The 25,816-nt window shown below is 39.2% G+C and overlaps 1 protein-coding gene across 1 annotated transcript in view; it reads left to right on the top strand.

The window, feature by feature from the left end:
• Nucleotides 1-25,816, top strand: part of OSBPL10 (oxysterol binding protein like 10) — a 706,762-nt gene that overhangs the window by 164,105 nt on the left and 516,841 nt on the right. The window contains exon 2 of the mRNA XM_073630290.1: nt 19,939-20,114. Coding sequence (XP_073486391.1) covers nt 19,939-20,114 — 176 coding nt within the window. The remainder of the gene's footprint in view (nt 1-19,938; nt 20,115-25,816) is intronic.

Here is a 25,816-nt window from a genome sequence, read left to right as displayed (position 1 = left end):
CAATCCAATCAATATATGCTTATTGCGATTTTTTTTTTTTTTTTTTTTACCAAAAATATGTAGAAGAATACATATCGGCCTAAACTGAGGAAAAAATTTGCTTTTTTTTTTTTTTTTTTTTTCAGTTGGGATATTTCCTATAGCAAAAAGTAAAAAATATTGTGTTTTTTTTCAAAATTGACGGTCTTTTTTTGTTTATAGCGCAAAAAATAAAAACTGCAGAGGTGATCAAATACCACCAAAAGAAAGCTCTATGTGGGGAAAAAAACGATCAAAATTTTATTTGGATACAACGTTGCACAACCGCGCAATTGTCATTCAAAATGTTACAGCGCTGAAAGATGAAAATTGGCCTGGGCAGGAAGGGGGTGAAATATGCCCAGTATTGAAGTGGTTAAAGCCGGATTCCGGCCTTAAAAAACAAAAATTAAAAGTCAGCAGCTACAAACACTGTAGCTGCTGACTTTAAATAAGTACTTACCTGTCCTGGGTGCCCGCGATGTCGGCCGCCCGAGGCCGACCCGTCCCTCGGCTCTCGGGTCCCGGCACCGCCATCCTAGGTAAGGGAAACAGGCAGTGGAGCCTTGCGGCTTCACTGCCAGTTTCCTACTGCACACGCGCGAGCGGAGCGGTGCTCTGTGAATGGCCCCGTGGTGTTCTGGGAACACACACAGTTCCCAGAAGACAACGGGGCCGCTCACCGAGGAGCAGAACACGCCGCAGAAAAGGAAGAGGCAGATTAGGAAGACAACAAGGGTTTAAGTAAGTTAAAAAAAAAAAATTTCACATTTTTTTTACACTTTTTTTTAGGATTTTTGGTGAATTTTTTTTTTCTCAGGGTGGCCCTCCACTTTAAGTTGACCTTCCACAGGAGTTTATGCATTCAAATGTTTTGAATAGTAAAATAATTTTCTGTCACTAAGGAAGTTTCTTCACTATAAAGCATGTCCATAACTGAGAAGGCTTCCAAATGCAAGAATTACAGTAATTCAATAATCAAATGGGTATTTAAATGTTAACATAAAATGTTATGTTAATAAATGACAGCTTAACTATACGACTTTTGTTAAGGTGTGCTTGAAAGTCAATGACTGGTGTCATGGCGTAAGAGGCTGCAAGCAGGTTATGCCATAGGTTAAAACTGTGGGAGAGGAAATGTTTCTTTATCAATACTATCTGTTAACCTATATTATGGGGAGTAATAAAGATTATACTTGGACACTGATGGGTGCAATAAATCATTCCTTTCAGGAGTGGAGGTAGAGCACTACAGCTCAGTGTAGTTATTTATTTTCTGCTTGCCAAAATACATTGTCATGTCCAACGCATTGTAACGTCCCAAAATTCATGGATCACTTTATAAAAGCAATAAGCATATAAAACAGGGGTCTCCAAACTTTTCAGTCCGAGAGCTACAATGTGTGTTTTTGTTGCTGAAAAAAAAATCAGTTTAAAAATGCATGAGTACAAATTTAAGAAAATAATAATTCTCCAAAAAAATAACTTATTGGAATCCCCCCATAATATCAGATTCCCTTCTTTCATCAGTGTCCCCTTCAGACCCCCCCCCCCTTACATCAAGGTCCCCATCAGAGGCTGAGATCAAATGATCTGAATCCTCAGTCTGTGCACGGAGTCTGAGAACCTGACCTTAGCTGTGGACTGGATAAAATCTCGTAGTGGGCTGAATGTGGCCCACAGGATCCCTGCTATAAGGAAAAATAAAACACATTCTTTTTTCCTGCCTTTTTTTCTTTTATTTTTTACCTGGTAACCTGTTATTTTATACATTTCTAATCCTAGGATGGCAGTGCTCGCTTGCTGTACTGTATCTAGGTAGTCGAGCCATGAATGTCACCCAGGCTGGACTTCAAAAATGTCTGCCATATGCATTCCACAGGGGGGGGGATTGTAGTTTATAGTAGGAAGATAATATTGTTTGGGCTTTCAGTTTATCTCACAGAAAGTGACAAGGACACTGCATTGCTGACAAGATCAAACTGTATTTTCTGTATTTGATAAAAATTAATTAGCCTGAAGAAGAAAAACAATGCAGCCACATCTAAAGATTGGTAAGCTACAATACAGCGTGTCACATTTTTCTTGGGTTTAGATATCCTTTAAATCCCTTAAAACGCTCTTGGTGACTCAATTCTCTGACTAGAAAGGACAGGTATTTTATTTTTCTAAGAAAATATCTTACTGTTGACACTACAAAAGGATTGAAACAAGTTATAAAAACTCTAATCAAAAAAAGTTTCGGACTTTGTAGGCATAACATGAGACAGTTATTTGTAAAAAAATATATCTTTAATACATATAATAAAATTACATTTAAACAGAGAAAAAACACCCTTACTAACTGACAAGGTCAACAAATACCCAATAGGAAGGACATGGAAGGGAAAAAGGAAAACTAAAATGTATAATATAGGATCAGCAATGGACCAGGTATCCTGTATAGGGTATCATTGGATAGTATCCATAGACTTTTCCATGCCTTCTTGTCAATGCGTTTCACAACTTTAATAGCTTCCTCAGGACATACTGGCCAGGTGCTAATACAGAATTAAAATACAAGAAAAAATAAATGAATATTCGCAATATTGTAATGTATATTGCATATCAAGCAATGTATATTAGTCTTGGAAGAAACACAGAGACAAACTGGCTTACAAAACATGAAACGATATGCTTGCCTGATAAGCCTTGAGACCAGATGAAGGAGACACCACACACCACACAGAACAATTCACAAACCAAATGTTTACTGTGCTGCGGAGGGGGATAGTGACAGGCAGACAGGGGAGTGAAGTGAGCAGAAACAGGCAGGCTGACCGCGGGAGACTGTAGGCACTGACAAGCCCAGCAAGTGTCAGATTGCAGGGGCGTTTTTAGCAGGTACAGAGCGGTGAAGTCATAACTAATAGAAAAGGCTGACTGTGTGTAGTGGGGACACTGTGTATTGTTGAGTATTGTCTATACCTGAGTATTGTCTGTACCTGAGTTGTGAGTACCTGAGTATTGTGTGTATTGTGAGTACCTGAGTATTGTGTGTGTATTGTGAGTTCCTGAGCACCTGTGTATTGAGAGTATTGTGAGTGCACGTGGGCTGTGAGTACTCATGGGCTGTGAGTGCACATGGGCTGTGGAGTACCTGTATATTGAGTATTAGTGTCAGGAAGCTAGTTGTTAATAACGAAGAAAGGGCTTTAAGGTATAGAGCTTTGGGACTTTAAAGGTGTCAATATTCAGAAAAATTTAGTCCAAGTTGAAATTTGAATAAAAGAGAAATGTTATTACAATTATTTAAAAAGCCTATATAAGGCCAAATGCATTACAAAAGTTTCCAAAAAATGTTTAAAAAAATACAACAACAATTCATGATGCAGATACCACTTATTTTCTTAACATGTTTCGCTCTGCTGAGCTTCTTCAGGAGACTGTGTGGTACCATTAATAAAACTGAAATATTACATACAGAGAGAAAGAAAATAAATAAATATGAATGTAAAATAGTAATTAAACAAATATTAATCGTAAGGAGGAATCTAATATGAATTAAACGCCATATTCTAGATATTATAGAGTATTACATCTGTATGATATATGTCAGTTATACATATTGATTCAATATTTAGTTTATAAGCTAGACCATAGCAAAAATTATAAACCTTACCTAAAAAGAAATACGTATCGAAAAATTACACTTGAAACTGAAAAACACCCGATGAATAAAAAGGTTAATCCATAGAGTGGCCCTCTCTTATACTGGTCCCTCCCCGCAGGGAAACTTGCGGAGGTAATACATATATAGTCACAATGGGTAGTGTCCTAACTGAAAAAAGATGAGACAAAATATTTGAAAAAATAGGGTACGCATAGTTAGTAATAGGTATGGAAAGATAATGTGGGAAATATTAAAATATTTAGGAATACCTGGTTTTTCCTTATGAATCTAGTTTAAGTAGTAGAATCAATGTTGATTGCTAAAGACATCCTGGGTGTTAAATTGAACAGGAGCACCGTTGTGGGTTATATAGGGTAAACGAGCTTCAAAAGAAGATAGAGGAGATCTGGAGAGGGAGGAAACCACATCAGCCTACGCCCAGATCAAAACCTAGACCATAAGGATAACCAAATATGATTATATTGAATTGGTTTGGCAGGTACTAACAAGGACAAAAAGAGATAGTTAAAAGGAGTCCGGAGGTTGCCAAGCAAAAAGGACACCTACCTTCCGAAAATGTAGTCAGGGATTGGATGACCAGGAGAGGAGAGAGCCTTCCCTCTTGACACTATGGTGTTCAGCAGAGAAATGACGGGGAGCAGGGAACAAACCTCCCCGTTTATATATTAGACTCCGGAGCGGCGGCGTCTGGCATCATTGCCCCTCTGCGGACGTGCAGAGGGAGCTTCTGCGCATGCGCCCGCATCGAGGCGGCTGGTGTCAGGAACTGTCAGATCGTACAGTCATTGATCGCCATGTTGGAAATTACTTTGCCCTCACATGATGGGAGGGGGGCTAAGACACCTCCAGGAAAAGTATGCCAGACCGATAAAGACGTCAGCCATGGGTACAGTCCTGGAGCTACCCCTATTAGGTTGAACAAATGGGCTAGAAAATAGAGCAAAACGCAGAAAAACACCAAGAGAGGGCTACTCTATAGATTAACCTTTTCATTCATCGGGTGTTTTTCAGTTTCAAGTGTAATTTTTCGATACGTATTTCTTTTTAGGTAAGGTTTATAATTTTTGCTATGGTCTAGCTTATAAACGAAATATTGAATCAATATGTATAACTGACCTATATCATACAGATGTAATACTCTATAATATCTAGAAAATGGCGTTTAATTTATATTAGATTCCTCCTTACGATGAATATTTGTTTAATTACTATCTTACATTCATATTTATTTTCTTTCTCTCTCTATGTAATATTTCAGTTTTATTAATGGTACCACACAATCTCCTGAAGAAGCTCCGCAGAGCAAAACATGTTGAGAAAATAAGTGGTATCTGCATCATGAATTGTTGTTGTACTTTTTAAACATTTTTTGGAAACTTTTGTAATGCATTTGGCTTTATATAGGCTTTTTAAATAATTGTAATAAAATGTCTCTTTTATTCAAATTTCAACTTGGATTAAATTTTTCTGAATATTGACACCTTTAAAGTCCCAAGGCTCTATGCCTTAAAGCCCTTTCTTCCTTATTAGTAAACATACGGGATGTGGTGTCTTAACAGTTGGTCTTTTTTGTTTCCACACTTCATTACGAAGCTAGTTGTTAGTTCATTTGGACAGGGTATAATCCTCAATCCCCATCAAATTAGTAGGTACGATGCCCGGCGGGTATGGAGATGCGAATTGGTGTACATCTTGCGGCATGTTTGCGTTCCTTGATCATCCGATCGAGGGCAAATACTGCTGTGCAAAATGTAAGCACATTGTTTCCCTGGAAGCCCAGGTTCTGAATCTAGGGAAGCAACTGTCAACACTGAGAAGTCCCTCCATACTAAAGGTGAGTTGGGATCGTACCCGGCAGGGGCCAGCACAGAGGCGGGTGGAGATAAAGAAGGGCAGGCACCAGAGCAGAGTAGATGGGTGACAGTCAGGAAGGGTAAAGGGGAAAGAGTCAGGGAGGCTCCCCTAGCTGCCAGGGGAATAACTCCTCCAGTGAGGGTGGGAACAAAGACAAAGGAAAGAGTTTCTGATGGTTGGGGACTCAATTCTTAGAAGGACAGAGAGGGCAATCTGTCACAAAGACCTGAAGCATCCGAACTGTATGTTGTCCACCCGGCGCTCGGGTTCGGCACATCACGGATCTGGTGGACAGATTACTGGGAGGGGCTGGGGAAGACCCGGCTGTCATGGTGCACGTTGGCACCAATGACAAAGTCAGAGGAAGATGGAGTGTCCTAAAAAACGATTTTAGGGACTTAGGAGATAAATTGAGGATAAGGACCTCCGAGGTAAAATTCTGAGAAATACTACCGGTTCTTTGAGCCACACCAGAAAGGCAGAGGGAGATTAGGGAAGTAAACAAGTGGCTGAGAAGCTGGTATAGATAGGAGGGGTTTGGGTTCCTGGAGAACTGGGTCAACTTCTCAGTCAGTTACTAGCTCCATAGAAGGGATGGACTGCACCCAAATGAGGAGGGTGCAGATCTGCTGGGAGTGAAGATGGCCGAAAAGTTAGAGGGGCTTTTAAACTAGGTGACGGGGGGAGGGACAAGAGGTAGAGATAGCCAGGGCAGAACATATTCCAGAGGGTAGTATGTGGAAATACGGGGCAATTTAGGAAACAGCGATCAATTTACAGGTCAATTCGTTTTAGTAAAAATCACACAAATAGGAAACATAAGGGGAATACAAAGACACTAAATTTCAAAAGAGCCAACTTCCCTAAACTACGATCCTTGCTGGTGGATAATAATTGGGATAAAATCTTAGGAACAAAGAACACTGGAATATCCAGTGGAAAACTGGGTATGCTTAAAGAGCATATTAAATAAGGGCACTAGCCCTTAGGGCAGGGGTCTCAAACTGGTGGCCCTCCAGCTGTTGCAAAACTACAAGTCCCATGAGGCATTGCAAGGCTGACAGTTACAAGCATGACTTTCACAGGCAGAGGCATGATGGGACTTGTAGTTTTGCAACAGCTGGAGGGCCGCCAGTTTGAGACCCCTGCCTTAGGGTTTACTTCCTCTTTAAGTCTGGCTTTTGCCTGCAACACTCCACAGAAACTGCCCTTCTAAAACTCACATATTCCTACTCCTATACATTTCTGCTGCCTTTAATACAGTTGGCCACTCTCTCCTCAAAAAAGCTCTACTTCCTTGGCCTTCAGGACTTTGCTTTTTTCTGGTTCTCCTCTTTCCTATTTTGCTGCACCATTAGTGTCACTTACAACCCCACTTCCTCTTCCCATTTTACTCTTTCCATAGGGGTCCCTCAAGGTTCTGTCCTCAGGCTGCTTCTATTCTCTATCTACATCTCCTTTTTGGGTCAGCTGATAGCCTCCCATGGTTTCCAATAGCATTTCTCTGCTGACGACACTCAAATCCATCTCTCTAATTCTCTGCTTATCCCATTAGTCTTCCTGTGCACCACTAATTTATATCTAAGGTTGTCAGACCACTTCCTCACTCAAATTTTTCAAATCTGAGCTCACAATTTTTCCTACAAATTGTACCTCCTCTCCACGTCTCCATCAAAATCAATGTTACAACTATCAGTCCCTTCCCTTGTGCCAGAGTGCTAGGTGTAATCCTAAACTCTGACCTCTGCTTTCGACCCCACAATTATTTGCTGTCAAAATCTTGCCTCATTATACTCCATAACATCTCTAAAATACACCCCTTCTTAACCAATGACACCACAAAGCTACTCATTCACTCCCTTGTTATCTTTAACCTCCAATTATTGCAACTCCCTCTTAGTTGGCCCACATTTGAGTCCAGCATAATTGTAGCTGCCAGATCCAGTCACCTTACCAACCGCTCATTGTTTGCCACCCCCCTCTGCCAATTATTTCACTGACTTCTGCTAACCCAACGAATGATTAAAATACTAACAGCTCCTTTCAAAGCCATCCACAACTCTGGCCCGAGCTACATCACCAACCTCATCTGAAAATATCACACAATTCTTCCTTTTCACCCCTACCAACACCACCTGCTTCACTTTACAGAAAACACCCAATCACATGCAGGGAAAAAAAACAAAAACATTTTTGCTTCCACATGATTGGAAGATGGAAGTCAGCAGAGTTTACCCTCATTTACCAAGGTCTGGAGCAACTGCACTTTTAAAGTACACAGTCTTTTTAGCTTTAGTAAATCAACCCCATGGCTGCAATAAAACATTCTTGCCTGCTTGCAAACTTCTTTTTGAATATACACTGAGCTGTGCATATATTTGTACATTTTTCTTTGTGTCAAAACAAATTAATATCCTAACTAGATGCTAAACTCAGAAAACTTGGTACAGATGTTGGTGTTGATGAGGGAGCTTGTAGATGTTTCAGCACTGGAAAAGGGATAAGGTTCGGGTCACACTGTCGTGACTTGGGCTCTGACTTGTGAGACCCCAAGTCTCGCGACATGTGAAATCCCATTTTAGTCAATGAGAGCTGTCTTAATTAGCACTACTGAAGTCGCTCCGACTTTAGAAAAGGTTCCTGCACAAGTCGACTTCTATCCGCATTGATGATTAAATCACATCTTAATTGATGTGATTTAGATCCGACATTACAGGAAGATTACAGCGTTCCCTTAAGTTGATTTATAGTGGCTTGGCTAAGTCGCGCAAATTTTAGGTTGTGGCATTGTGACCTGAGCCTTAGCAGGTTTGGTTCCGTTTTAATACTAGAACATACCATACACTACTCTTCAAAAAAAAATACTTTGCAGTAGACGAATTTTTTCATTTCTTTCCTCATCTTCCAGTTATGACCTGCTGACATAGCTCAACCATCCATGGATAACCATTCCAGCTTACCGGGAATTACTTTTACAATATATCCCTCACGTGAAATGCTGAAAGCCCAACTGAACATTCAGCCCAGTTTTTAGATAACTACAGTCGAGCTGCATCAGACTAATGGGTGTACAAAGTCTGTTTTCTTTAGAAAGCAGATGCAGCCTAAGTAAAAAAGCTTCCCCAGATAGCATCTGCAGAGAAGGACCCATGCTCTCTGTTTTGGAAGTAGTAGGCTCTCTGCAGAGCTGATGACTCAAAACTACAACTTCAGTCAGTAGAGCTCATTTGAAAACTCTGACTTAGCAGGGGACATATTCAACTTTTGCAGAAGGACTACGGCTTTAACGCAAAAAGCAAGGGTCCTTTATTTTAGCATGCTGGTAGTGGGCTGACTTTTTACTTAGTCCGTGGCCGCTTTCTAAAGAGAGACTAACTATAAGACCTTTTGTTTTAATGCATCTGATGTAAACTCAAAGTTCACTTGGAAAATGTATGGTGTTTTGGTATATGTTTATTATGATCAGGACTAAGAATAAATGTTAAATATTTTCAATTTTCTCTCCAGGTAGATATGATATGTCATATATTTATTTTTTCACATGTATATCATCAACCATCATTGGAGCTGTAGGCTCTTTTTTTCACGTTTACCAGGGTTAATCTTGCTGCTCTACTGAAAATAAGCTTTGAATGACACATTCTCCCCCTTCCTGTCTCCTCTGTTCATAGGAGCCTTAAAATGTTTTTACCTTTGAGACAGTCTGAACCTGTACAGTATGGACTCTCTAACAACAGTTTCTTTCAGCAACCTGAAAGTCCACTCTATATTAAATGTTTATTTAAATAATAATTCAAATAATAATCTTTCACAGTTAAAATAAAGAATAGTAACTTAAAAACTTACTAAAAAGTATATTCAAAGCCAATATTATTTTTTATTTAATTTTTATTTAATATTGGATAAGATAGGTGGGGTTATTTTTATATATATATATATATATATATATATATATATATATATATATATATATATGCGTGTGTGTGTTTCTACCCCTTCACCACTCTATACAAAACCAAAAAAAAAATGTTGGTGTTAGATGTACTTTAAATTCAAATGAACCTTAATTGAACAGAAAGCCATTAGACTTCATTTAGGTGGGTGGTGGTTTTTACCGCCCCTCTAAAGAAAAGCTATCTGTGGTGGGCTGTTTTTCAGAGGCATTTTGACATGCAGCTTGGAGACAGTTGCTCCAGAGCTTAGTAGATGAGGGAAAGCTCTGCTGACTTCCACCATCCAATCATGGGCAAGCAAAAATTCTGTTTTTTTTATTTTCCTTGCACGTGATTGGGTCTTCTTTAGAAAGTGAAGCCTTACCTCATTTCCTAAGCTTTAGGGCAACTACACTTGCAGAGTGCAATTGCACTTTGCAAAGTGCACAGTCTATTTGGCTTTAGTAAATCAACTCCAAGTGTCACTCATTGAACGCCTGTTTCAACTAGTGAAAGGCCACAACACCACACTGTTGACACTGTTAACCACTGGCACAATTTTAAGTGCCCAAGGAACTCTGGTGGTGTGTGTTTACATAAAATCATTTCACATATGTGAACTAAGGCCTGATTCACACCTATGCATGTTTAGTGCTTTTTGCATTTTACAGATTTGCACTAACTTGTTGCATAGGAAACCATGTTAAATGGACTGTAGTGCAAATCTGCAAAATGCAAAAAGAACTAAAAATGCATAGGTGTGAATCGGGCCTAAGTCCACATATGGGCAATAACACACAGGACACTCCTCATGACATCAGTGCCCTTTTTGGACTTAATTCAGATATGAGCAATTATGTCAGGGGAACCCTTTCTTTAAAGTTCCTTGGACATTTAAAACAGCATTAAACCCAAAAGCAAACATTTATTTTATTGCAGCTTACCAATTCTTAGATGTGATGGCTGTATTAGTTTGCTTTTTTTTTAGGCTTCTATTTTCATCTGGTGATCCAGCCAGTAAGTCTGTTTTTCACAAGCTCCAGCTCTCCAGCATAATGTATTCAGTTACATGAATGAAACAAACCACTTAAATTAAAGTTGATGAGCAGCCTTTATTCGTGCAATTTTTTTAATTCCAAATAGAAAAAAACTGCTGTAACTGATTATAAAGTGTGAGTTAGAGTTTGGCTTAATTTTGTTAGTGTATCTAAATCTGCTGGCCAGATGTGTGCTACTAGCAGGAGAAAACAGAGGGAAAAAAGCCAAAGAAAAGAAAACTGATGCAGCCACCAGTAGGATAATACATTTTTGGTTTTGGGTTATTACAACTGTGCCAGTGGGAGGACCTTCAGTCCCCAAATGGTTTCAGTACTAAATGCTACTTAAAAAAAATATTAAAAGGTTTTATTTTATTGTGTGTTTTTTTTCTCCACATTTGCATGCATCAATGCAAAAGTCAGTCCTTAACCACTTGCCGACCGGCTCACGCCGATATACGTCGGCAGAAGGGCACGTACAGGCATACTAACGTACCTGTACATTGCCCTTTAAGAAGCGGCTTGCGGGCGCGAGCCGTGAGCTCTGTGAGTGTGATCCCGGGCCTCGCGGACTCTGTCCGCGGGGATACCCACAATCTTCTCACGGAGAGGAAGAACGGGGAAATGCCGATGTAAACAAGCATTTCCCCGTTCTGCCTAGTCACACTGACACTGATCACAGCTCCCTGTAATCGGGAACGGTGATCAGTGTCGTGTCACACGTAGCCCAGCCCCCCCACAATTAGAATCACTCCCTAGGACACACTTAACCCCTACTGCGCCCCCTAGTAGTTAACCCCTTCACTACCAGTCACATTTACACAGCAATCAATGCATTTTTAATCGCACTGATCACTATATAAATGTGAATGGTCCCAAAATAGCGCCAAAAGTGTCTGATCTGTCCGCCATAATGTTGCAGTCACGATAAAAAATTGCTGATCGCCGCCATTACTAGTAAAAAAAAATTAATTATAAAAATGCCATAAAACTATACCCTATTTTATAGACGCTATAACGTTTGCGCATACCAATCAATAAACACTTATTGTCATTTTTTTTTTTACCAAAAATATGTAGAAGAAGAATACGTATCGACCTAAACTGAGGAAAAAAAAATTTTTTTATATATTTTTTGGGGATATTTATTATAGCAAAAAGTAAAAAAAAAAATGCGTTTTTTTTTCAAAATTGTCGCTATTTTTTGGTTTATAAAAACCACAGAGGTGATCAAATACCACCAACAGAAAGCTCTATTTGTGGGGAAAAAAGGACGTCAATTTTGTTTGGGAGCCATGTCATACAACTGCGCCATTGTCAGTTAAAGCGACGCAGTGCCGAATCGCAAAAAGTGCTCTGGTCTTTTGCCAGCCAAATGGTCCGGGGCTTTTTTTTACTGATCTAAAGCCCATTGTTTACAATATGCCTGTACACACAGGCGCATAAACAAGCGCTGCGTATTCTTGAGTTAAAAAAAAAAAAATAGAAAAATCTGCGTTCCCAGTCAGTATTTTGCCACGGTATGCATAAATACACGCATATGAGCATAATTATTCATTCATTTTCCCTAGGAATATATTGTGCGCGCAGATGCGTGAACATGCATATACATGCATAAATATGTGCAACTACGTGCAAAACAAATGCCTGAAATTCCATCCAAAAAAGCAGGTGCTTAAACATCAGTACCGTGTGCAAGAGGCCTTTGAGTTCTCCCTGTGCTGGTATCCCCTCCTGGGCATCCCCTGGTCAAAAGGGCTCAGTGCTGGCCAGCTTCAGGCTGGGATGCTTTGGGGTAACCTATCAAAGCACTCCCATAATGCTGAAGGGAATATGGGCTGGTGTCAACATAGCTGGGGAACTGCACGCTTACTGTTCCCCTGCTTATGGGATATCCAGCTGGCATGTCTAGCATGCTGTGCTGGCTCATTCTGGGAGAGATCCTCCCAGAATGAACTGTTTAAAACATTTATTTACAGTTTAAAAGAAATAAAAAAAAAATAAATAGTGGAAGTGCTGAATCTGTATTAAAAACAGAGGTCCAGCACTCTCCATAAGCAAAAAAAATCCACAGCTACAAAAAAAGAAGCAATTTAAAATACACATTCCCCACTTTTAATCAAAGAGTAGTTTCAACGCTGTGCAAGGCAAATGTTGGTTGAATTTCAGAACAGTCTGACAACCACTGAGTGATATAGGTTGATTAGTCCTGTAAAACACTTACCCATTAAAGAACAGATCTTGGTTCTTGTTTGAAGATATTTCCACATGGCTGAATCTTTTTTGATGCTCTTTCCGATGGCTGAATGTTTGAAAATGGGAGAAGACCACTGTAATAGAGGGAATGTGAAATATTGAAACTTGGTCTAAAAATGAAGAAATGTTGGATGAATTTTTTGTTGAATCATTAAATACACCCTAAAAATTCTTCAAAGGTGATAAACTAAAGGCAACATGAAAATAAATTGTTCATGAACTCATAACTGTAAAAACAATTCTCAATAAACCATCTTTATTCTATACTTGTATACAATAAACACAACCAAGCCCACCTATAAAAGCAAAAATGCTAAAATAAAAAGAACAGCTTATCAATTAATATGTAATACAATTTTGAAAAGTACTAGCATAACATACATTTCATAAATGTGGCCCCCATTCTAGAAACCAAATAGTGATAGGGCATAATTAAGGCATTGTAAATGCACACACAAGAAATATTAATAGGAAGAGAAAACAAGACAAACACAATGACACATTAAAAAGGAGGATAGTAAGCTAATAAAGCTGGGAAGAGCAATATGCCCTAAGGCACACACAAACGATCAGAAAATCGTACGAAAAATACTGTTTTTGAAGCGATCGTATGATAATCGGATTGTTAGTACAGAACTTACGAGAGACGATCACGACAATTTATCCAATATTATCCGATCGGACAAGCACGAAAAATTCTTGTACGATACCAGATTAATCAGTACAGTTGTCATTCGAAAATACAATAAAAATACACTACAACACATTACATCACTTCCAAATTGTTATTCTGTCGAACAAGAATTTTCGTAACCTTAGTACATTTTTCATTTTTGATATGAGATTAGCATGCAAAAAAAAAAGGGCGATCATTCATCTGATAATCTCATTGTGTGTACCAGGCATTACATGGGATCTCTGCCTAAAGAGGAACTGCGGCCGACCTCCCCATTTTTTCCCCCCACTTACCTGATGGTGGTATCTGCACATTTCAGATACTCGCCCATCCAGTGGATCCAGTAGCGTTGACCTGCTGAGATCATCTCACGCACATCTGATGTCATCGAGAAGCCTGCAGGCTCAGCGGGCGGGCTTCTCAATGACACACCGATAGGCATGCCCCCCTCCTCCTGTTCTTCAATGAAAGCCTATGCCTCCTGGCATATGTTACGTATGTTTCGCCTAAGGCAAGGCGAGGCGGACTTTCATTAGAAAAAAAAAAAAAACGTAAAGAAGAGAAAAAAAAATTGCCCTATTCTGCCAGAGGATGGGAGGAGGGGTGGTGAAGCGAGATCTTCCTCGGGAGGGTGAAGGTCCACTTTAACCAACAGCAAAAACACGCCTCCACCTCCTTTAAGACTAACTACAGGCTGATATAAATAATGCAATTGTTCCCAACCCCCTAATAGATAATGATTACAAAATTCTTTTGTGTAGGTGATGAGTAATGCTTACCCTTATTCAGGCTCCTGCGGTCTTCCTCCCTGCCCATTCCAGTTGTGATAACCCAGCCTCCTGCAGCCTCTTTTCTTGTGAGTCTCTGACTAGTGCTTTTGCAACCTCTTAAGCCGCGTACGCACGAGTGGAATATCCAACAGAAAAAGTCAGACGGAAGCTTTTCATCGTCTATTCCGATTGTGTGTGCCTCATCTGACATTTTTTTTGAAAATTCTGATGGACCTAGAAATAGAACATGTTCTAAATATTTCTGACTGAACCAATTCCTATGGGGAAAACCGCTCGTCTGTATGCTGTTCCGACGGACCAAAAACGAAGCTTGCTCCGAGGCAAGTACGAGACAGAAGCTATTGGCTACTGAACTTCCTTTTTCTAGTGCCGTCGTACGTGCTGTACGTCACCGCCTTCTGGACAGTCGGACTTTGGTCGGACTTTGGTTTGGCCGTGTGTAGGCAAGACCACTTGAATGGAATTCCTTCGGAGTTCTGTTAGAGAAACCTTCGGAGTTTATTCCGACGGCAAAACCGGTTGTGTGTACGCGGCATAACACTAGTGTGATCAACTACTATGCAGGACCAGCAACAATTACTGGACCTACATTGTATGTGATAGTGCAGGAGTGGCATTCTAGATCAAAGGACAGGAGCGCTGGCTGGAACAGATTATAATAAAGAATATGCTGTTTTATCTTGTCCCCTAGAAAAATGAGCAGTATAGTCTTCTTATTCTGGGGGTGGGGAACTTTCTGTTTAAATTGGCTAAATACTGTACATTCCAGGTGCATCAAAACAAAAGGTTTCAAAGTGTCGCAGTTTGTTTTGTTTACCAAGCAACCACAGCTTGGGTAGAAAAGCCTGTCCCCTGCCAGCATGCCGCAGATAGGGATTGCTGTCTGTGTTGAAGTAGTAGTCTTTCTGTAGAGGTCTGAAATGCCCCCTAATAATCGGGGTAAGTATGCATCTAGACGGGGGTAGGGTAGGCTAGGTTAGGCAAAAGGATAAATGCACTTTGTTTTAAAGTGCACTTTCGATTTTAAAAGACAACTTGTTTCAACAACATCAGGTCTTACCAGTGAAGGATGTTTTTATTTTTTTTATTTTTTGTACGTATGAGGTGCCATAGCTACAGATTTACTAGATAACACAATATAAGCCACATAAAAGACCCCGCAACATGAAAAACAAACGTGCCTTTTGTTATCACTCTTCTCAATAATTTGCATTCATTTTATGCGTTAGAATAAACCCATTGAGTTTTTTTTTTGTATGAAGTAATTGCATCTCACATGTCTCAATTGAACAGCTAGAAAGCAAACTTGTCCTTAGGGGGTTTGATTGACAACTGTTATATGCTTGATGGTTCAGGCGCATATGAACCAGTTCATAGAAGCACTGGAATGTAACAATATGAAATTATCCCATTGAATCTTAGAAGGTTTTCATGCCTCCATTTTTTCTTTTTGTTCATCCTGAATACATGTTTGATTACCTGCACAGAAACAGCATTAACATTACAGCCAGGACTCTCCTTTGTGATTGTCTGCCTTTTCTCTTGGCGGTACAATCGATATTGTGAAAGTGCATTTGCTGAGCTTGTTCAACTAACCATGACAGGGTAATGCTCATGATATGCTTTCACACTGAGTTGTGTCAGAGATCGTGAAAGCAAGAGGCTTGTCAAGATCATTTTTACAATTATTTTATATGTTGTAAAATTTCTTCTCTACAATAGAAAATAAAAGTAATTTTTTTGGTCAGTGAAAAACGCACAGACACATTTCAAGTTCATCCTTTGGAAAATATCTGTAATGTTGTAATAGTTTGGCAGAAGTAATAAGGGGGGGGTGAGAAGATGAGCATGATGCAACTATTCTTTTATGAGCAATGTTAGGATCATCAAAATGTTCAGTCTACGTTTGACAGACAGCATGACATTTAAAGAAATCATTTTGGGATATTCATGTAATTTTTATTTACAAGTTATATTAAAACTAAAAGATGTTGCTTTAAAAAGTAGCTAAAACAAGAACTAATATACTATACACAGACCTAGTTAGTTGGTACCGTTCATGTGAGATAATAAAAAGAGGACAAGGATTTGTCTGTCACAAGAATTCCAATCAAGAAATTATAGGCAGCTACAATTAAACAGCCAGAACACAGGAACAGTTACCTAATAGTCTCTGCTTCTGGTCTGGATAAAGTACAGTATTGCAGTCTCTCTCTCTCTCTCTCTCTCTCTCTCTCTCTCTCTCTCTCTCTCTCTCTCTCTCTCTCTCTCAATATAATGAATCAGAAAATGTATTATCATTTGACAAAAACATCATAAAATGTAACCAAATTGTAGCTTCCTCCCATTAAAAAAAAGGAATTCCACGCCCAGCAAAAAAACACTTCTTCCATTTATTCCACAAGACCTTTAGCTTTCCAGAGACGCGCAGATCGTCCCTCCATGCCATTTGTGTTTGCCACCCTACTTGGTTGCCTTTTCTTTCCTGGTTCCCTGTGCGGTAGCACAAGTTTCATAAGTAGTTTTACTGCCTGTGCTCAGATCTGCATTTAGCTAAAGTATGGTGGGAATAGTAACTTTGAGAAAAAATAATATTTTAACACTGTTACATGGTCAAATCCTTATAATAGTAATTAAATACTGAACACATACAGCACATGCCTATATATTTAAAAACTTGAATAGGATGTGTCCATATTGACATCTTGTGATCATTACTGATATTACATTTTTTTCTTGCTTTTCACAGTCATTGAGCTTGTTTAGAAGTAACAGGAAGGGATATTTTATAATTTACATGCTCATTATGTATACATTTCACTTGGAGTGTGAATTTTAACCAATTTGACAGATTCGCTGGTGCCACAGGTGATTGATATGTTATCTTTAAAACACTTGCACAGTCACATTCTTCTGAAGAGGCTCAAAGGTGTGAAGTATAAATTCCGAAGGCTTAAAAATGGGCAGAGGATATTGCACACCTTGCTAGGCCATGGAAATAACTTTCCTGTGCTTGCATAAATGTGATGGATTCATTTGATGGATAACAGGGAGGAGAGGGGTAATTGCCCTGCTTTAGATTTCATAAATAATGAAAGGACGATATTAAAAATTCATTTTTTTGGGATTATGATGGACCGTGTTGTTAGGTATGGCCGCAATCTTAAATTCTTTAAAGCTGGTGAACAGTGATGAAATGTCTATTAAAGAACTCCACTTAAACAAAATATTCCTGCTTTGCTTGGTAACTTATTCATTTAAATGGCAACAACCCCTAACAGAATTCCCTTCAACCCAAGTACCGCAGCCATCATAAAGCAAAATAATGGTATTGTGCTCAGCAGCTTTTATTTTGTAAGGTTTGCGGTATGCGTTAAAATCATTTTTTTTTTTCTTTTTACAAGAAACAGAAAGTAGTTCATTAATTAATGCTTGATTGCTAGGCATCATAATATTCCATTCTATATAACTTACCAGAAAAACCAGCATTCACATTTTGGAAGCCCTCCAACTCTAGTGCCTGCTGTATGCCTGTCAGTGTTTTCAAAGGTTGGCCGTAAAAAATACCTTTTAAATAGGACATTTTAACAACACCCACCAGTGCATAGTATTATGAGCATATCCTTAGATGTCATCTGTAGTAACCGATTTGCTTTATTGTAACCCTAACCAGCAAACTAAAGTAGCCTTAGGGATCCTGTTACTTTTCTAAGCATGGACACGTACAGGTATCTGTTTTCTAATATTGGCTTCAAATAGGCCAAAAGGCAATCCCTCAGCTGGGCTTCAGAGATACAGTGGTGCTCATAAGTTTACATACCCTGGCAGAATGTATGATTTCTTGGCCATTTTTCAGAGAATATGAATGATAACACAAAAACATTTTTCACTCATGGGTTAGTGTTTGGCTGAAGCCATTTACTATCAATCAACTGTGTTTACACTTTTTAAATCCTAATGGCAACAGAAACTACCCAAATGACCCTGATCAAAAGTTTACATACCCTGGTGATTTTGGCCTTATAACATGCACACAAGTTGACACAAAGGGGTTTGAATGGCTATTAAAGGTAACCATCCTCACCTGTGATCTGTTTGCTTGTAATTAGTGTATTAATGTGTGTATAAAAGGTCAATGAGTTCCTGGACACCTGACCTACCCTTGCATCATTCATCCAGTGCTGCACTGATGTTTCTGGATTCTGAGTCATGGGGAAAGCAAAAAAAATGTCAAAGGATCTGTGGGAAAAGGTAGTTGAACTGCATAAAACAGGAAATGGATATAAAAAGATATCCAAGGAATTGGGAATGCCAATCAGCAGTGTTCAAACTTGAATCAAGTGGAAAATGAGGGGTTCTGTTATAACCAAACCACAGTATGGTAGACCAACTAAAATTTCAGCCACAACTGCTGGAAAAATTGTTTGGGACGCAAAGAAAAACCCACAAATAACTTCAGGTGAAATACAGGACTCTCTGAAAAAATGTGGTGTGGCTGTTTCAAGATGCACAATAAGGAGGCACTTGAAGAAAGATGGGCTGCATGGTCGAGTCTCTAGAAGAAAGCCATTACTACGCAAATGACACAAAGTATCCCGCTTACAATACGCCAAACAGCACAGAGACAAGCCTCAAACCTTTGGGTACAAAGTCATTTGGAGTGATGAGACCAAAATTAAGCTTTTTGGCCACAACCATAAATGCTACATTTGGAGAGGAGTCAACAAGACCTATGATCAAAGGTACGGAGGTGGATTGCTGATGTTTTGGGGATGTGTGAGGTACAAAGGCACAAGAAATTTGGTCAAAATTGATGACAAGATGAATGCAGCATGTTATCAAAAATGACTGGAGGAACATTTGCATTCATCAGCCAGGAATCTGCGCATGGGACGTACTTAGACATTCCAACATGACAATGATCCAAAACACAAGGCCAAGTCGACCTGTCCTTGGTTACAGCAGAATAAAGTGAAGGTTCTGGAGTGGCCATCTGAGTCTCCTGACCTCAATATCATTGAGTGATTCTGGGGAGATCTCAAACATTCAGTTCATACAAGACAGCCCAAATATTTACAGGACCTGGAGGCTTTTTGCCATGGGGAATGGGCAGCTTTACCATCTGAGAAGATAAAGAGCCTCATCCACAAATACCACAAAAGACTTCAAGCTATCGTTGATGTTAAAGGGGGCAATACACAGTATTAAGTACTGGGGTATGTAAACTTTTGATCAGGGTCATTTGGGAAGTTTTTGTTGTCATTATGATTTAAAAAGAGTAAACATAGTTAATTGAAAATAAATGGCTTCAACCAAACACTAAACATGAGTGAAAGAAAAGTTTTTGTGTTATCATTCATTTTCTCTATGAGCACCGCTGTATCTCTGAAGCCCAGCTGAGGGATAGCCTTTTGGCCTATTTGAAGCCAATATTAGAAAACAGATACGGATAAAGACAAATATAGTGATCATGTGTGTATATTTTTTTTTTTGCATAACCAGTGATATGTGATGTACAATATGTAACTACCAATTTGGTAACTATTACGTGTACTGGCAAGACTTGTGCTTCATTGATTCCACCAGACTGCATGAATAGGTGCTAAACTCACAAATTTACATCTTTACTGCTTTTTGATACGGAAAGATTGGTTTATCGTTTTAGAATGCAAAAAAATATACATTTTTTTATCCTTTACAGATATTTTATACTGGACTTTGAATCTGGGATCCTGCAGTATTTTGTCACAGAGGCAAGCAAAAACCAGAAACCCCGAGGGTCCTTGTCTCTAGCTGGATCGCTGGTTTCCCAGAGCGATGAGGCTCCCTTCATGATAGTTGTATATTCTGCCAATGGCGAAGTCTATAAATTGAAAGGTACGTTTTTTTAAAGAAAAGTTCCACTAAGCAGGAATTCATTGAGCGGTATAAGATTAGGGCAGTGTGAAAATTTCTCTCAATTCCACCTCTCTGTTTCTATCATATATACCCAGTTTGCATCATTTTGCGATCTGTTGACCTATGCTTTGAGCTGCCTTGGTGTTTGGGGTTTTCCATAGACTTTTGTGGAATTGCCATTCAGAGGTAGTCAAAGAGTAGCAACCTGATGCAGCTCAGAAGTTCTAATACTGGCCCTAGAACCACCAGAACTGTTGAAACTGGGTTATGTTGCAGATTGTTTGTTCACCACAGTCATTTATCTCTCCCTGCCAATGATAAGGAAGGTTCTTTAGCCACTTGACCTCTGAAAGATTTACCCCCTTCATGACAAGGCCATTTTTTGCGATACGGCACTGTGTTATTTAATCTGAAAATTGCTAGGACGTGCAAAACTGTACCCAAATAAAATTTGCGTCATTTTTTCCCCCCTACAAATAGAGCTTTCTTTCGGTTGTATTTGATCACCACTGCGCTTTTTTATTTTTTGCGCTATAAACAAAAAAAGACCAAATATTTTGAAAAAAAACTCCAATATTTTTTACTTGCTGCTATTAATGATAAAACAATTAAAAAAAAATGAATTTCTTCATAAATGTAGGCCAATATGTATTCTGCTACATGTTTTTTGGTAAAAAAAATCCCAATAAGGATATATTGATTGGTTTACGCAAACATTATAGCGTCTACAAACTATGGGATATATTTATGGAATTTTTATTTATTTTTTCCAATCCCAGTAATGACGGCCATCAGCGACTTATAGCGGGACTGCAATATTGCGGCGAACATTCTCACACTAAATGACACTTTTGACACTTTGCCTGGAACTAGTGACAATAATGCAGTGATCAGGGCTAAAAATATGCACCATCACTGTACTAATGTCACTGGCTGCGAAGGGGTTAACATCTAGGGCAATCGAGGGGTTAACTGTGCACATAACCAGTGTTTGTGTAACTGTGTGTTGCTTTTACTAGGGGAAGTAATGGATTCTAGTCCCTACTTTGTAGGAACACAATATCCATTCCTTCCCCCTTTTCAGAACTGAGATATGCCTTGTTTCTATAGGCATATCTTAGTTTTCTGTGTATTGCCAGCGATTGGTGGGTGCTGCAGGACATTGATTGCCTGGGAACTTTGGATCAGCTATTGCTGTGAATTATCACAGCAGAAGTGGCCCACTGGCAGTGCGCGCTCCCTGCAGGTGGAAGTCTGGAATCGCGTATATATACACGTTATCCTGCACACAGCTGATGCCCTGTAGCAGTAAACCCTGTCAACTCTCTGTCCTTTCAGCTTCAAAGTGTGCATAACGGTATCATATAAAAGAAAGAGTTGTTTGCATTTTCCTAAGATTGGTCTTCACTGCCATGAATGATAACTGTCACAGTTGCTTGGGCTCTCAACCCAAGTGTCAAACCATCAAATGGCAGGTATCATAACTGATCGCATGGCAACAGCAGATCAAGGCACGTATGGTTTTCTTGGGTGTAAAGAATTAGGAGGGTTTAGTTCCACTGTGCTAGACCAACACAAAGTTGCACATAATTGTGAAGTGGAAGGAAAATTATAAATGGTTTTCAATTTTTTTTACAAATAAATATCTGAAAGGTATTGAGTGCATTCGTATTCAACCCCCTTTACTTGGATACCCCTAACTAAAATCTACTGGAACCAACTGCCTTCAGAAGTCGCCTAATTAGTAAATAGAGTCCACCTGTGTGTAATTTAATCTCAGTATGAATACAGCTGTTCTGTGAAGCCCTCAGAGGTTTGTTAGAGAACCTTAGTGAACAAACAGCAACATGAAAGCCAAGAACACACCAGACAGGTCAGGGATAAAGTTGCGGAGAAGTTTATAGCAGGGTTAGGTTATAAAAAAAATATCCCAAGCTTTGAACATCTCACGGAGCACTGTTCAATCCATCATCCTAAAATGGAAAGAGTATGGTACAACTGCAAACTTAGCAAGACATGGCCATCCACCTAAACTGACAGGTCGGGCAAAGAGAGCATTAATCAGAGAAGCAGCCAAGAGGTAACTCTGGATGAGCTGCAGAGCTCCACAGCTCAGGTGGGAGAATCTGTCCACAGGACAACTATTAGTTGTACACTCCACAAATCTGGCCTTTATGGAAGAGTTGCAAGAAGAAAGCCATTGTTGAAAGAAAGCCATAAGAAGTCCAGTTTTGCGAATGTGTGACAGAAATCTAAAACCGCACATCACCCTGAACACACCATCCCCACTGTGAAACATAGTGGCAGCTTCATGTTGTGGGGATGCATTTCTTCAGCAAGGACAGGGAAACTGGTCAGAGTTGATGGGAAGTTGGATGGAGCCAAATACAGGGTAACTTATAAGAAAACATGTTGGAGTCTGCAAAGGACTTGAGACTGGGGCAGAGGTTCACCTAACAGCAGGGCAACGACCCTAAACATACAGCCAGAGCTACAATGGAATAGTTTAGATCAAGGCATATTGTTGTGTTAGAATGGCTCAGTCAAAATCCAGACCTAAATCCAATTGCAAATCTGTGGCAAGACTTGAACATTGCTGTTCAGACGTTCTCCATCCAATCTGACAGAGCTTGAGCTATTTTACAAAGCAGAATGGGCAAAAATGTCACTCTCTAGATGTGCAAAGCTGGTAGAGACATCCCCAAAAAGACTTGCAGCTGTAATTGCAGCGAAAGGTGGTTCTACAAAGTATTGACTCAGGGGGGCTGAATACAAATGCACGCCACACTTTTCACATATTTGTAAACAATTTTTAAAACCATTTATCATTTTCCTTCCACTTTTAGGCCTCATGCACACGGGATGTTAAAATAACTTTATGAAAACGCCAGTATCTTTGCAGTGATTTTTTAAAAACTTTTTTCAGCTTTTTTCAACGTTTTTGCAATAGCGTTTTTTAGCGGTTTTCCGTGTTAGCGTTTTTTAGCGTTTATCTTTTCAAAATTTTTTTTTTTTTTTTTCAATGGATCAAAAATGCTAAAAAACGTTGGTGAGCGAAGTTTTTTGAGCGTTTATCAGTGTTAGAGCGTTTTTACAGCTGAAAAACGGCTCTCAGAACCCACTGGTCCTGGGTTTTTTTTATAGCTTAAAAACGCCTATGCCATTTGCAGCTCAGAAACGCCTAGGTTGGCATGAAGCCATAGACTAACATAGACAGGCGTTTTTAAGCTGCAAAAAACGCTCAAAAAAGCGGCTGTAAAAACGTCCGTGTGCATGAGGCCTTACAATTATGTGCCACTTTGTGTTGGTCTATGTCTATGACATAAAATCCCAATAAAATACATTTACATTTTTGGTTGTAAAACATGACAAAATGTGGAAAATTTCTAGGGGTATGAATACTTTTTCAAGGAACTGTAGAACCACTAACAAATTGAAGCCAAACTCCAGCTCACACTTAAAATCTGTAAACCGTTTTTTTTCCCTTTTGGAATAAAGGTTTTGCATAAATAAATAAAAGCTAATAATTTAAATCACCCCTGCCAGTGTTAAGTGGTTTGTCTCATTCATGTAAACTGATACATTCTGCTGGAGGGCTAAAAAAAAAGCTGTGCTTTTGAAAAACAGACTTGCTGGTGTATGTCATTTCGTGCATAAGTCACTGTGGGGGGGAGCCGATGCGCGGGTCCAACGGCTGTGATGTCCGCTGGCCACCCACGATCGCTCCTCAGAGAGGTAGAACAGGGATCTGTTTAGAGTTAGCTATCTGTTTAGCTAATAGAGATATTTAGTTTAGTGAGATAATTTGTTCCTAGTGATCAGGAACAGCGATCTCTCTGTACTCCATGTCAGTCTACTCCCCCCACAGTTCCCTAGGACACACTTAACCCCTTGATCACTCCCTAGTGTTAACCCCTTCCCTGCCAGTGACATGTATGCAGTAATCAGTGGCTATTTTTAGCTCTGATCACTGTAATAATGTCACTGGTCCCAAAAAAAGTGTCAAAAGTGTCTTATCTGTCCGCTGCAATGTCGCAGTCCCGCTAAAAACCGCTGATCACCGCCATTACTAGTAAAAAAAATAAAGTAAAATAAATCTTTCCCCTATTTTGTAGACGCTGTAGACTTTTGCGCAAACCAATCTATACGCTTATTGCCTTTTTTTTGTTTTTTTACCAAAAATATGTAGAAGAATACATATTGGCCTAAACTGATGAAGAAATTCGTTTTTTTTTTTTTTAGATTTTTTTGGGGGATATTTATTATAGCAAAAATATTGTTTTTTTTCTTCAAAATTGTCAGTCTATTTTTTGGTTATATAGCGCAAAAAATAAAAACCGCAGAGGTGATGAAATACCACCAAAAGAAAGCTCTATTTGTGGGGAAAAAGGGTAATCAATTTTGTTTGGTCTCACGACCGTGCAATTGTCAGTTAAAGTGACGCAGTGCCGTATTGCAAAAAATGGTCTGGTCATTAAGGGGGTAAATCCTTCCGATCCTTAAGTGGTTAAGCCAGGAAGCGAGCCTGCACAGTTATCCAAATTGAGGAATAATATAATAAAGCAATCGTAATATATTGTTTAATTAAAATTTTACCTGTATAGCTTTTCTATGAGTTTTATATACTGCTTGCTTTCTTATGTATTGTACATTGTGAAAATCCATATTTGGAATGTTTGTTGCACTGTTCTTCCCCTGACCTATTTTTATAGTCTGAACCTTTTGTCTCTGTTTTGGCATGAAAGATGCTGTGTTTTTATCTCCAATCACAGGATTCTGCACACTTTAGGCTGAGATGAGCAGTCCCTGTGTATTTCTTGGCTCCCTAGAGAGAGATTATTTGCTCTAGCATGGTCCAAACTGTCAGCAGTTCATGGTAGAAAGAGCTGTACTTGTTCTCTCATCCCTATTACCTTTTGGAAGTGATCCCACTGTCACTGTGACTGAGAGTTATTATGCAACCACAGAAAAGCCTTTTTTCAGTTTAATAATGTACATTTTTTTTTTCTATTCTGCCAGAATCTTATATTTGGGAATTTTTGCATATCAATTGTAATTGATTGCCAAAGTACTTCAGATAATATTATTGTTAATTTGTGTTTATTCTGAACTGTGATTGTAGTTTCTACTTTGCTTATTGCTAATATTCGGCTTCTGTCACAGGGACATGCTGGAAACCAGCATTCGATCAGCGCTTGCAGCCAATGGCTTAGAGCGCTGATCAGTGTATTCTGGCAGGACGGGAGAGTTCCTCCTGTCAAAATACAATGTCTCAGCAGGAGAGATCCCTACATCATCATGGCTTGTGTTGATTTAGGGATCTATCAGTTTTTTTCATTCAATGCACTGGTTGAATGAAATGTGACCACATCTGCGTTTTTTTTTTTTTACCAAACATACGTAGAAGAATACATATTGGCCTAAACTGATGAAGAAATTTAGTTTTTTAAAAGAAGTTTGGTGGATATTTATTATAGCAAATAAAAATTGTTTTTTTTTCTTTATAGCGCAAAAAATAAAAACCGCAGAGGTGATCAAATACCACCAAAAAAAAGCTCTATTTGTGGGAAAAAAAGGATGCAAATTTTGTTTAGGTACAGCATTGCATGACTGCGCAATTGTCCGTTAAAGCAACGCAGTGCCAAATTGTAAAAAGTGCTCTGGTCAGGAAGGAGGTAAAA

Source organism: Aquarana catesbeiana, linkage group LG05 (assembly GCF_042186555.1).
Source record: "Aquarana catesbeiana isolate 2022-GZ linkage group LG05, ASM4218655v1, whole genome shotgun sequence".
Classification (NCBI taxonomy): Eukaryota; Metazoa; Chordata; class Amphibia; order Anura; family Ranidae; genus Aquarana; species Aquarana catesbeiana.
Note: the sequence above shows the minus strand (reverse complement) of the source record. Positions and strands in the feature narration are given on the sequence as shown.